At 40.5% G+C, this 12,172-nt stretch overlaps 1 protein-coding gene across 1 annotated transcript; it reads right to left on the minus strand.

Annotated features, from left to right (window-relative positions):
- Positions 1-6,424: 6,424 nt before the first annotated feature.
- On the minus strand, positions 6,425-9,884 carry LOC121738057. Its single transcript, XM_042129874.1, has 5 exons — positions 9,742-9,884; positions 9,019-9,084; positions 8,180-8,308; positions 6,829-6,897; positions 6,425-6,520 (listed from the first exon to the last, which is right to left on the minus strand). The coding sequence occupies exons 1-5, from the start codon at positions 9,792-9,794 to the stop codon at positions 6,451-6,453; spliced, it is 387 nt and encodes a 128-aa protein (XP_041985808.1). The 5' UTR covers positions 9,795-9,884; the 3' UTR covers positions 6,425-6,450.
- Positions 9,885-12,172: the final 2,288 nt, after the last annotated feature.

Here is a 12,172-nt window from a genome sequence, read left to right on the forward strand (position 1 = left end):
ATCTTATAATATTGATGTTTTGTTAAATATCTTTGGTGCGGTAACTAGCACATAAAATTGATATTTTTGAACCCCGACCAAAAAAGAAGGTTATGGGTTTTAGGGTTTGTGGCATCATAACATCCAAGTGGATGTTATGATGCCACAAGTGGAGTTTGAAGTCTGATATGATCGAAAGTGTTTCTTAGCCAAAGTTCAGCATCATCAGCCCGCTCAGTGCCGGAAAATGACGTCATATTACGAAAGCTTCGTAACTAAATTGTTTACACTTTTGTTAGAGTTTTAGAATTGTGTGCGTCTGCCCTAGCACTAACCTTTAAAGCCTCTCCTTTACCATCAACGCCGCGCCCAGCTGATGAAACAGAACCTTTGGCCAACCTTGGACTCTCCATCATCATAATATCATCAGGGTAGTCATGTTACAGCATGCCTTGATACAATGGTTTCTTAAATACTGGTGTATCTTTAGGCCCTGTTTCACCACTTTCTGATAAAGTGCCTAATAGGCTATTCACAACTTTTTTGACAGATTCTCCATACTTGATCTGTCAAGTTAATTGGTGGATAGCCTTATCAGGAAGTGGTGAAATAGACCCTAAATTTTATAAATACGAAAGTGTGTCTGTCTGTCCTCTTCATGCCCAAACCGCTGAACCGATTTTGCTGGGTATGGAGACTTGGAGTCCCGAGAAAGGACATAGGATATTTTATATCCCGGAAATGTACGGTTCGAGTGCGACAAACGAATTTTGGTTCAACGGAGTTGTTGACGTCATCTAGTTCAAATTCAGGTTAGTTGGTGTTGGTCTCCAAAACGGGGACAAACAAAAAGAGAATAGGGTTTCTCTTTCACTCCTACAGGTTTTTGCTAAATCAATTCATACGTGGGAGAGCCATGCTTCGGCACGAATGGGCCGGCTCGACCGGATAAAATACCACGTTCTCACAGAAAACCGGCGTGAAACAGCGCTTGCGCTGTGTTTCGCCGAGTGAGTGAGTTTACCGGAGGCCCAATCCCCTACCCTATTCCCTTCCCTTCCCTACCCTCCCCTACTACCCTATTCCCTCTTAAAAGGCCGGCAACGCACATGCAGCTCTTCTGATGCTGCGAGTGTCCATGGGCGACGGAAGTTGCTTTCCATCAGGTGACCCGTTTGCTCGTTTGCCCCCCTTATTTCATAAAAAAAAAAAAAAAAACTAGGCTACTTCCTGTACTTAATTTAATTTTTCCAAAATAAAAAGTATCCTGTGTCCTTTCGCGGGTCCCAAAGTATCTCAACACCAAATTTCATCAAAATCGGTTCAGTGGGTAAACGTGAAGAGGTAACAGACACACGCACTTCCTTATCCATACTAATACTAATATTATAAATGCGAAAGTTTGTCTGTCTGTCCGTTCTCTCTTCACGTCCAAACCGCTGAACCGACTTTGCTGAAATTTGGCACGGCACGGCACGGCAGATACTTTGAGTTCCGGGAAAGGACATTCGATACTTTTTGTCCCGGAAAAATGTACGGTTCCCGCGCGATAAACGAGTTTTGACGCAACGGAGTTGCGGGCGTCATCTAGTTTATAATATTCGTAAATCGTATGGAAGTATGGATTCCCTCTATGTATTCCTTCATCTGAGTCATTTCAATACAGTTGATGAAAAATCCAAAAATACATTTTTACCTCAAAAACAAAAGCTAAAGGGATGTTACCCTTTAAAATTACGAGTAATTACAAATGTCAGATGAAAAAACTTTTAAACGTTCCCACATTTATCATGTTCTTAACTCGGCGTGGTGGTCATTTATTTTTTAACCCTCGACCATCGAAATATGATGCTATGGAATCGAAATTCTCTTATTATAGCGTTTTTACTTCAGTCGGTTTTAAATTTTAACCTATGAACATAGGTGGGCATTAACTCGTTAATCCGTTAATCGTTAATTAACGAAGTTAACATTTTGATTAACGGATTAACTTTTAAGTTAACTTTTTTTAATATTAACGGACTCGTTAACTTCCGTTAACATGCAGAAGTCCGTTAATCGTTAATCCAATGCCTACTATTTACCGCACGGCACCGCGGTGCGGCGCGAACACAGGTTCAGACAATTAGTATGAAACGACAAGTGCCGGGCGGGCGGGCAGCGCGGCGCCGCGGCACGGCAGCAGTGAAACAAAAATAATACGTGGGATAATATATTATATACGTGGGAGAAGCCATGCTTCGGCACGAATGGGCCGGCTCGACTGAAAAAATACCACGTTCTCACAGAAAACCGGCGTGAAACAGCGCTTGTGCTGCCGAGTGAGTGAGTTTACCGGGGGCCCAATCCCCTACCCTAGTCCCTTCCCTACCCTCCCCTATTCTCTTCCCTTCCCATCCCTACCCTCCCCTGTTACCCTATTCCCTCTTAAAAGGCCGGCAACGCACCTGCAGCTCTTATGATGCTGCGAGTGTCCATGGGTGACGGAAGTTGCTTTCCATCGGGTGACCCGTTTGCTCGTTTGCCCCCTTATTTCATTTAAAAAAATTAAGGGGGGTTCCCATATAATAAGCGTGAATTTTCCGCCCTTTTCTGCTCTATATCAATAATGGCAACAAGTAGGTACTTGAATTTTTCACAAAGTCCTTCATTATATTATGTGTACTTTAATATTTTATTATAATATTAAAATAAAATAAAAATTTAAAATTTAAAAAAATATATTAGATACATTTTCAGGCGCATGCGAGTGAGGAGAGATATTTTGTTTCGTTTTATCATTTCATTACTCAGCGCCGGTGCTTAAAGAGAGAGTAATTTGTTTATTGTTATTATAAATCATTTGCATGTTGATAAAGAAGAGTGCAGTATAATTTAGTTACGTAGAAATCAATAATTATAAAAGTATTTTGTTTTGTCCCTAACACGTGAACTTCCAAAACCTTAAACTAACAGGTTTTGTATGTACACTGAGTACTAACGCAGTGATATAAGTTACAACAAGGCCATATTACACATATTAACGGATTAACGATTAACGTTAACTTGCGTTAATTCGTCCGAAATGTAACGCTTTAACGTTTAACGAAGCTAACATTTTTTTTAACGGATTAACGATTAACGAAGTTAACTATTTGATTAACGGTGCCCAGCTATGCCTATGAATATAGCAATGATAACGTAACAATAAGAACGCTCAGAGGAATTGTTCAGAATTAAACCACCTGTACCTTGTTGCCATCGTTCCAGGTGAAAAATATACCATCCTCATCATCTTGATGTGTGGCAGTCTTCCACCGAGCGTTTTTTGCGTAACTATTCCCCTATTTCCTTCCGTACCCTCCCCTATTCCCTTCCGTACCCACCCCTATTCCCTTCCGTACCATCCCCTATTCCCTTCCCTACCCTCCCCTATTACCCCTTAGAAGGCCGGCAACGCACCTGCAGCTCTTCTGATGCTGCGAGTGTCCATGGGCGACGGAAGTTGCTTTCCATCAGGTGACCCGTTTGCTCGTTTGCCCCCTTATTTCATAAAAATAAAAAAAACTTTCTGCCGCGCACAGTACCAAGTACAGACATTACGACCTGCAAATCTTCAAGAAGAGAGCGCGTTCCTTCTCAAAAGGCCAATAACGTATCTGCGAGAAAGATGTTGGAAGTAGTTGCTTTCCATCAGGGGACCCGTTTGCTCGTTTGCCCCCTTATTTTTATAAAAATACCAATGTGTGAAGTATCACGATGGCCGTGTATTTATGGCATCCTAGCTTTAAAACGGATAAACCGATTTTGATTGAACTTAGTATTTGAAAACTTACGCAATTGAGAATGTAAAGTTAGGGATATAAGGAGCTTTTATCTCACTATCATATGTATTTTCCGGAGGACAAATCATCTCCAACTCCATTAAAATCCGTTCAGCAATAAGCTGGAAGAGATAACAGACAGTCAGACAGTCACATTTCCTCAGTTATTACTAGTACTCTATTATAGTTGGGGAGGGGAAGAGGGGATTTCGGGATAAGCTCGAGCGTGTCAGATTAAGCTTGCATAGGCTTCCGACATGTGTCTAGTTATCATGGTATAGAAATCAGATTTCTCACATCGTGGGTAATTATTTTTTTACATTGAAATGTCATCGGATCTGTCAGATTAAGGTAGGGGATGTTTAGTATACACCAAAGAAGCTTCCATATAAAGCACTGACTATTCAAAGGTTAGGTAAGCCTGTAGGGACATTTTAAAATATTAAAAAATAAAGCTTCGTATTTTCGTAACTAAGCTTCGCAGATATTTTATTTTGCACAAAACTAAATGATTTAGTACTTGTTGTCTAAAATATAATAATAATAGCTCCCACACCGGTTTCGGTGACGGTGACCGGTTTCATTGAAACCAGGCCAGCTACGCAGGAGTAATTTTATAGTGCCCAAGTATGTGCGCAGTACACAAGAGCACTCTCTATTCCTTTACTCTCATAACCCAGTGGGACGGAAGACCGACACGACCGGCGAGAGATCAGGCGCAGGACCGACTTTTTACATGCCCATCCGACGCATGGATCATCTTACTTGTCAGACAATCAGGTGATCAGCCTGCATTGTCCTAACCAAACTTGGAAATAACATGTTTCCAACGCGGGAATCGAACCCACGACCTCCGAGTCAAGAGCCGCGCTCTATACCACTAGACCACGGAGGCGCTAAAATATATATTATATAATATACCTAAATAAGCAATTTTCTGGATATATTTTCTTTTTCAAAACTTTAAAATGGCTGCAGTTTCTGAACCCACCGCTAAAACATAAAACGATCTTATTAGATCAGTTTTACCTAATGTAAAAAACCTACTAGGTCTCCATGACGCTCGAGTGACTACAAAATTAGCACCTTCCCCTCCCCTACTATTAGTTAGATTTTAAAAAAGCCGTACAAAAATGTCAAAAGTAGTTTCAAAGGAAAAACTAGATAGCCCATATTGGTTGGATATTAATTCACCATATCGATCAGCTATCACCGAGAGCTCGCAGGTGCAAAAAATGGCCGCCAAAAAGTCTAGCGGCGGTTTTAATTACACTACTGGCCAAAAAGACGAGTGATGTTCACCTGCATAGTTTGGCTAAAAGTTAAGTCCGGTCACAAAAAATACAGCTTGTCAGACTTTAGATTTTGCATTTCATTTTGAGAGAGTCCTACGTGGTAAAATGGTTAAGCGCGTGGCTCTTGACTTGAAGGTCGTGGATTCGATACCCACGTTGGAAACGTTATGAGAATGCAGGCTGATCACCTGATTGTCTCACAAGTAAGATCAGCCATTATATCGGATGCCATGTAAATAGTCGGTCCTGCAGCTGATCTCACGCCAGTCGTGTCGGTCGTCCCGCATCCGTCCTACTGGGGTATGAGAGTAAAAGGAATAGAAAGTGCTTATGTACTGCGCACATACTTGGGCACTATTGACATTTCTCTTGCGTAATTGACCTGGTTTCAATGAAACCGTCACCAAATTCGGTGTGGGAGGTATTATAATTTCAACGTGAAAATGAGGGTAGAATTGTTTTTGTTTGACACATTTTCGATAACTCGCTAAGCGTCTCTTCAACTTTGTAAGCCTGTAATCTCTTGTTTGATGATAAACGATTACAATTACAAATGGAATCTTCAAGAAAAGTTGTGAAAATGTTATATCAACGTGAAATTGTAAATACCTTTACGAAACCAGCGGGCAGCGGGAGCGGCGTGGCGGCGGCGCGGCGCGTGACAAATGACAATGTATAGATTTATATGGACAGGCCCCAAAAACCAAGCGGCGACGGCTTATCCATATAAATCTATACATTGTCACGCGCCGCACCGCTTTCGCCTCGCTGCCCGCTGGTTTCGAGACTTCAGCCTTAGGGCCCTAGCACACAGCGACTTCAGGTAACTGACTTGAGCTTGTTAGTTGCTTTCGCAACTCGCGTCTCTAGTAATGCAAAAAACGCGTGAATGTTGCAATGCGAACCCACTATTGTAGCGATGCAAACGCGCAATTGTAGCGATGCAAATGCGCAACAGTAGCGATGAAAACACGCGATAGTAACGATGCAAACGCACGACTGTAACGATGCAAACACGCGACCGTATAAGATAACAGCGCGAGGTTTTCCTAGGTATTTTGTGCCGTTACTAAATCGCGCTTGCATAGCGACTGAATATGCGTCCTGCGTCCCGCTAGCTGTACCCTATAGCTAGCGGCCGCTTCGCGATTGTATCAACGCAAAAGCGTCATATTGTCGCCACAAAGTTGTCGTATACGTCTAGGGCTCTTAGGCTCCACTCTCGAAATCAGCGAGCAGCGGGGCGGAAGCACGCGCCGCTCCCGCCCCACTGCCCGCTAATTTCGAGACTAAAGCCTTAATGTTAATGTTATAGTTACCTTAATAAATGAAAAATAAAAGCTGATATTTTGGGTTAGTAGAGTATTTATTATTTATAGCTTGTCAAGCCACGCTGGCAACTTTCTTGCTTTTACAATCTGGATTTTTGGCTTGGTGGGGACACTGGAAAAAAATTGAATATCTTTCACCAACATAGTATAAAACAAAGGCAGTACTATTATGCTTAGATCTCTAAAACTATCAATGTAAAATTTGATGAAGTTTATAATTATAGAACGATTGATTTAAGTGGACGGTCTACTACAACCATACATTAGCCGAAATAAAACTTTCAAATCAGTTCAGTGGCTCAAGCGTCGACATGCAAACAAGTCGGCAATGATGAAAGATGTGAGACACAGACAGACACACTTTCGCATTACTAATGTTAGTATGGAATAATTTTACTTGATTTTATAAGAGTAACATACAGTTTCACGACTCCCTTTGGTCTCTGTGGCTGCGACTTTGAAGCGCTGAGTTTTCCTAGTTTCTTCTTTCTGTAGAGTAATTGAAATAATATTAAACTTATGTAATACTAGATAACGTCTGCAACTTCATTGAGCCAAAACCTACGAATAATAAAAACCAAGGAATCATAACTCCCATACCAGAGTAGACAGAATGATAGAGTATGCCGACTTAGAACTGATGTTGAAATTTTTAAATTTGACGTATTATGACGAAAATCGTCGCTAGGGTTGTTAACTTGTCACCTACGAATTTAAAACTATGACATATTCGATGGACGTGTTCCTCTTTGGTCGTATTGTTGTTTGTGTTTTGGCACATGCGATTAAAATTGTCAGAATCCAATTTTGAAATCTTTATTTTAAATATTTAAAAATAAATTATATCAGCCAGCGCGAGGCACATTCCGCTTATAATCCTAGTGAAACCCGACGAATTTGGCAGATATTGAAACCTGTCCGTCTCTTTGCAGTCGAACTACTGGTCCTTATGTCTATTGTGCTATTACCGTTTTAAATTTGGTTCCTTTTGATCTGTCATGTAACGTCAGCCTAGTACCGCTCAAGGTCACCTAAATATTGCAAATGTATTGAAATGTGTTACCCTTTTTTGACAAGTATTGTGGAGCATGTTTTTGACAGAGTTACTTTTCCTTAGTTTTTTATTATTCGTAGGCCAAAACTCATTTAACGCGCTGGAACCCATAAAGTTAATATACCTAGCGGAATAGAGCAACAATCTCGAGCTGTCAAACGTAACCGAAATTGGTTTCATCTGTGTGAAAATATGTGTATGTATACACTTACACAAGCATGATTGAACATGAGTTCTATGAGATTAAATTGTCAAAGTGCGGCACGTGCCGACTGGACGTCAAAAAAAGAGTGCTGCTGTCATGTATCACACGTCTCTTTTTACCACGCAGTGTTACTGATAGTGACATCTCGCTTGCTCAGGCCTTTGTTTCTCTATTCCGCTAGGTATATTAACTTTATGCTGGAACCGTACGCTTTTAAGGGATAAAAAGTATTCTTTTCCTTTTTGAGGATTCAAAGTATCTCTATACCAAATTTGAGCAAAATCAGTTAAGCTGTTTGGGCATTAAGAGATAACAGGCAGACTGACAGATGGACAAATCGAAAGACGTAAGGATAGTGACCATTTTTTAAACCTGTAAGTAAAGGCCGGCAACGCACCTGCAGCTCTTCTGATGTTGCGAGTGTCCATGGGCGAAGGAAGTTGCTTTCCATCAGGTGAACCGTTTGCTCGTTTGCCCACTTATTTTGTAAAAATAAATGCTACGCTACTTACTTCTGTGGATAATGTATGGTGACTCCTCCTGGTGTGGTCACCTTCTTCTTGCAGGGCGCGTCACTGCCACAGGGACAGCCCTTCATAGGTTGTATGTTGGTGGCGTGGTAGGTTGGTATTTGTACTGCACTGGAACGAGAAGAAGAAAAGGAATAAAACGGCGACACTCGGGGACTGCCGCGGTAAATCTATTGCAGTTATCAGAAAGATCAGAAGAATATTGGAGGAGTCATCTTCTATCTTCTTCTGATTAAGTTCGTTGCGGGTCCCAAGACTTTAGCATGTCCCTCGGGCTCCCTGACATCCTGGATCCTGGCCTCATTATTGAACTGGTTGAAACTGGTTGAACTTATATGAACTGGTTTCTTAGAAACCAAATAATATAAGAAACCAATTCTTTTGCTATCCGTGGAATAATTTAGTGTAACCTTAAGGGAAATCGCAGACGGCACACTTTTTGTGTGATCGAGTCTGCGGCGCATATACAATTTGCATCGCCGCCGCGCCATGCCCACTGTATGTGCGCCGCAGACTCGATTACACAAAAAGTGTGCCGTCTGCGATTTCCCTAAGTCCGTGGGTTTGATTCGCAAAAAATGTTGCATGCGTGTTGGACGATGCAGGCTTGTCAGACTTGATTGTCTGACAAGTAAGATGATCCATGCGTCGGATGGGCATATAAAAGTCCTGCGCCTGATCTCTCGCCAATCGTGTCGGTCACAAAATTACGAACTTAATTGGATATTTTGACAAAATATAATATGGTGGAATTGTAAAATCTGCCTTCAATTTTATACCCCTATGTAATATTTTTAAATTGTGTAAGGATTTTGAATTACCTTCTTTTTCGAAATAAGTTCCTCCATTTTGGCTTTTCTATTGCAACATATCGTAGATTGTATAAGCTGAAAAACAATAAAAATTTAACATCTCATAGGATACTAATTGAATTTGCCCATAAGTTCGCGCGGAAACTGATTTTTTCCGTGATAAAACCATATTACGTCATATTATTCAGAAGTAACAGATAGACTGACAAACTTTGGTAAGTTTAACAAGTAAACCGGCGTGAAACAGCGCTTCCGCTGTGTTTCGCCGAGTAAGTGAGTTTACCGGAGGCCCAATCCCCTACCCTTTTCCTTTCCCTACCCTCCCCTATTTCCTTCCGTACCCTCCCCTATTCCCTTCCGTACCCTCCCCTATTCCCTTCCGTACCCTCCCCTATTCCCTTCCCTACCCTCCCCTATTACCCCTTAGAAGGCCGGCAACGCACCTGCAGCTCTTCTGATGCTGCGAGTGTCCATGGGCGACGGAAGTTGCTTTCCATCAGGTGACCCGTTTGCTCGCTTGCCCCCTTATTTCATATATAAAAAAAAAAAAAAAAAAAAAGTATTTGCGACGTCATGAATGTAACCCGCCACTACAACTTTGCGCCCTAATTCCTTTATCCTGCAGGAACCATACAATTTTCTTGGATAAATGTTTTTTTTTCTGTTTATAAGCTACAATGTATGAAGTGACAAAATCAGTTGAAAATTTGGTCGTTTGTAACTATTTATTACCTGGAATTACTCGTGCATTCGTCGATTTTTCGCTGTTTACCAAATAAACCCATTTGTAGTGTTTTGTGTTTTTCATATTATTTCAAGGTATTTTAACATCTATTACATTTTATTTAATTTTAGTTTATTTCATTGTATTATTGATATTTCTTATTGCTGATTTTTCATAATTCGTCAATCATGTCACTTTGACAATGACATAATATATAATATTATGTCAAATTATCTTTTTAAATTCAATAGACAAAACATCAAACGTGTTCAAAAAGGATTTTTGTGTTTTTGTATAATAATGTCGTAAGCAAAAAAATAATCGTGGGAGAGCGATGCTTTGGCACGAATGGGCCGGCTCGACCGGAGAAATACCACGTTCTCACAGAAAACCGGCGTGAAACAGCGCTTGCGCTGTGTTTCGCCGAGTGAGTGAGTTTACCGGAGGCCCAATCCCCTACCCTATTCCCTTTCCTACCCTAAACTCCCCTATTACCTCTTAAAAGGCAGGCAACGCACCTGCAGCTCTTCTGATGCTGCGAGTGTCCATGGGCGACGGAAGTTTCTTTCCATCAGGTGACCCGTTTGTTCGTTTGCCTCCTTATTTCATAAAAAAAAAGATGTAAGCCAATTTCGGCTTCGTTTGACAGCTCGAGATTGTTGCTCTATTCCGCTAGGTATATTAATAGACCGGGAGATGGTGACACAAAATTCTTGGTCATTTGTACCAGTATGGCGGTTCTTCAGGGGTCTTATTCGAAGATTTCTATTTATTTTTTATTTATTTATTCTCTTTATGTACAAAATTATGACATATTTATAAAAGTGACAATATAACATTGGCGTACTTATCTCTTTAAGAGATCTCTTCCAGCAAACCATAAACAGTAGTAGACATAAAATGGGGTGAAACAGGGCAATGCTAAAAAGGCAGGGCAGGCTAAAGACACAACATTTTAACTAGTACAATAAATACATAATACTAACACTATAAACCTATAACTAAATTCATAATATATTAATATACATACTTACATACTATATAAATGAACGTAATTTGAACATAGTGAAAATCACAGATAGGTATGTGATACGAAAAAGCAGTTTTGTTACTAATGATATATTGGAAGAAAATTAAACCTGTGACAAATATTATCGTTTTAATCTTAATTTGAATGTGGAAACAGTAGGTGCATCACGAATGTGATCTGGAAAACTGTTCCATAGTTGTGCCGCCTTACACGAAAATGAGCCCTCATAGAAGATGTTACAATGAGGAATAGCTAGTGGCCTCTTAAGTGTGCAGGAGCGAATTGGTCTCTCGCTAGTTGGAGTAAAAGAGAACCTTTCATTTAAACTGAGATTGACTGACAACATTTCTATTTGAACTGATTCCTGAAGAACCGTCATACTGGTACAAATGACCAAGAATTTCGTGTTACCATCTCCCGATCTATAACTTTATGGCCCTCGCAAAGCTCGGCTTTTAGCTAGTATTTAGAAAGTTCTAAGTATCGCGAAACCATGAGCTAAAAATAGCGACAAATTTTCCCTTAGGGTGTGTCAACAACAATATCATATAGAAGCAATCAGTCAACTTCGAACTTGGGACATCTCTGTCTGTTGTCACCTGTAAAAATGATGGATTCGAACCCCGCACGCTAGGTGGTGGCCCAAGTTGAAGCGGAAAGCGATACAATGAACACCGCTGTGTTTGTACAAGACTCTTTTGCCAAGTTACCCTTCTCAGTCAGTAATAATTTTGCATGTATTTGAAATTTCGAAGTCCGTTTGAAAAATGGTGGTTGTTGCGATAGGTTCTAACTTATATCGTGCCCGCAACTCTTGGAGCACCATGGGGTTTTAGTGGGTAGACAGGAGTCCCACATACACCGGCCGATATCCCTAATTTGTCGGGGATGCGTAAAGCATTTAACCATGTTAAAAAAGGTGGTGGTCCAAGTTGAAGCGGAAAGCAATAATAATAATAATAGTGAGCGATACAACAAACACTGCGGTACAAGGATGGTTTTAGCCGAGGCGTGGCAAGGGAGGGTTATGATTTTGCCGGTTTATGTATGTATGAGCCCTCGCAGTGGATAAACTAGCTGATCCGATTTTGACAAATGAGTTATCAATGAAGTAGTTATGATAACTTTTTTTATGGAAAGCATCACAAATTCATTATAGATCTCCATTTCTTCTCTTTAAACTGGGATAAAAATAGGGAAAAATATGATAATGAACTAGAGTATTACGGACATAATAAGTACCTATAATAAATAGGCTCCCTTCTTTTTTAAAAAAAGCTATTATTTTTTATTTTCGTTACTTCAAAAAATCTGCCGCTTTCCGCTTCTATCTTGTACCGTAATTATATCGCGCGTCCTTCACAAAGACTATCTAGACACAGAAGTAATTTATTGATGAGACCTTCAGT

The sequence above is a fragment of the Aricia agestis genome, chromosome 22 (assembly GCF_905147365.1).
Source record: "Aricia agestis chromosome 22, ilAriAges1.1, whole genome shotgun sequence".
Classification (NCBI taxonomy): Eukaryota; Metazoa; Arthropoda; class Insecta; order Lepidoptera; family Lycaenidae; genus Aricia; species Aricia agestis.

Coding starts and splice junctions, on each gene's coding strand:
- LOC121738057 (XM_042129874.1), bottom strand. CDS start 9,794: ATGGGTTTATTTGGTAAACAGCGAAAAATCGACGAATGCACGAGTAAT. Junction 6,898..8,179: donor ACCATACATTATCCACAGAA/GTAAGTAGCGTA, acceptor ATTACTCTACAG/AAAGAAGAAACTAGGAAAAC. Junction 6,521..6,828: donor CCAAAGGGAGTCGTGAAACT/GTATGTTACTCT, acceptor ATTTTTTTCCAG/TGTCCCCACCAAGCCAAAAA.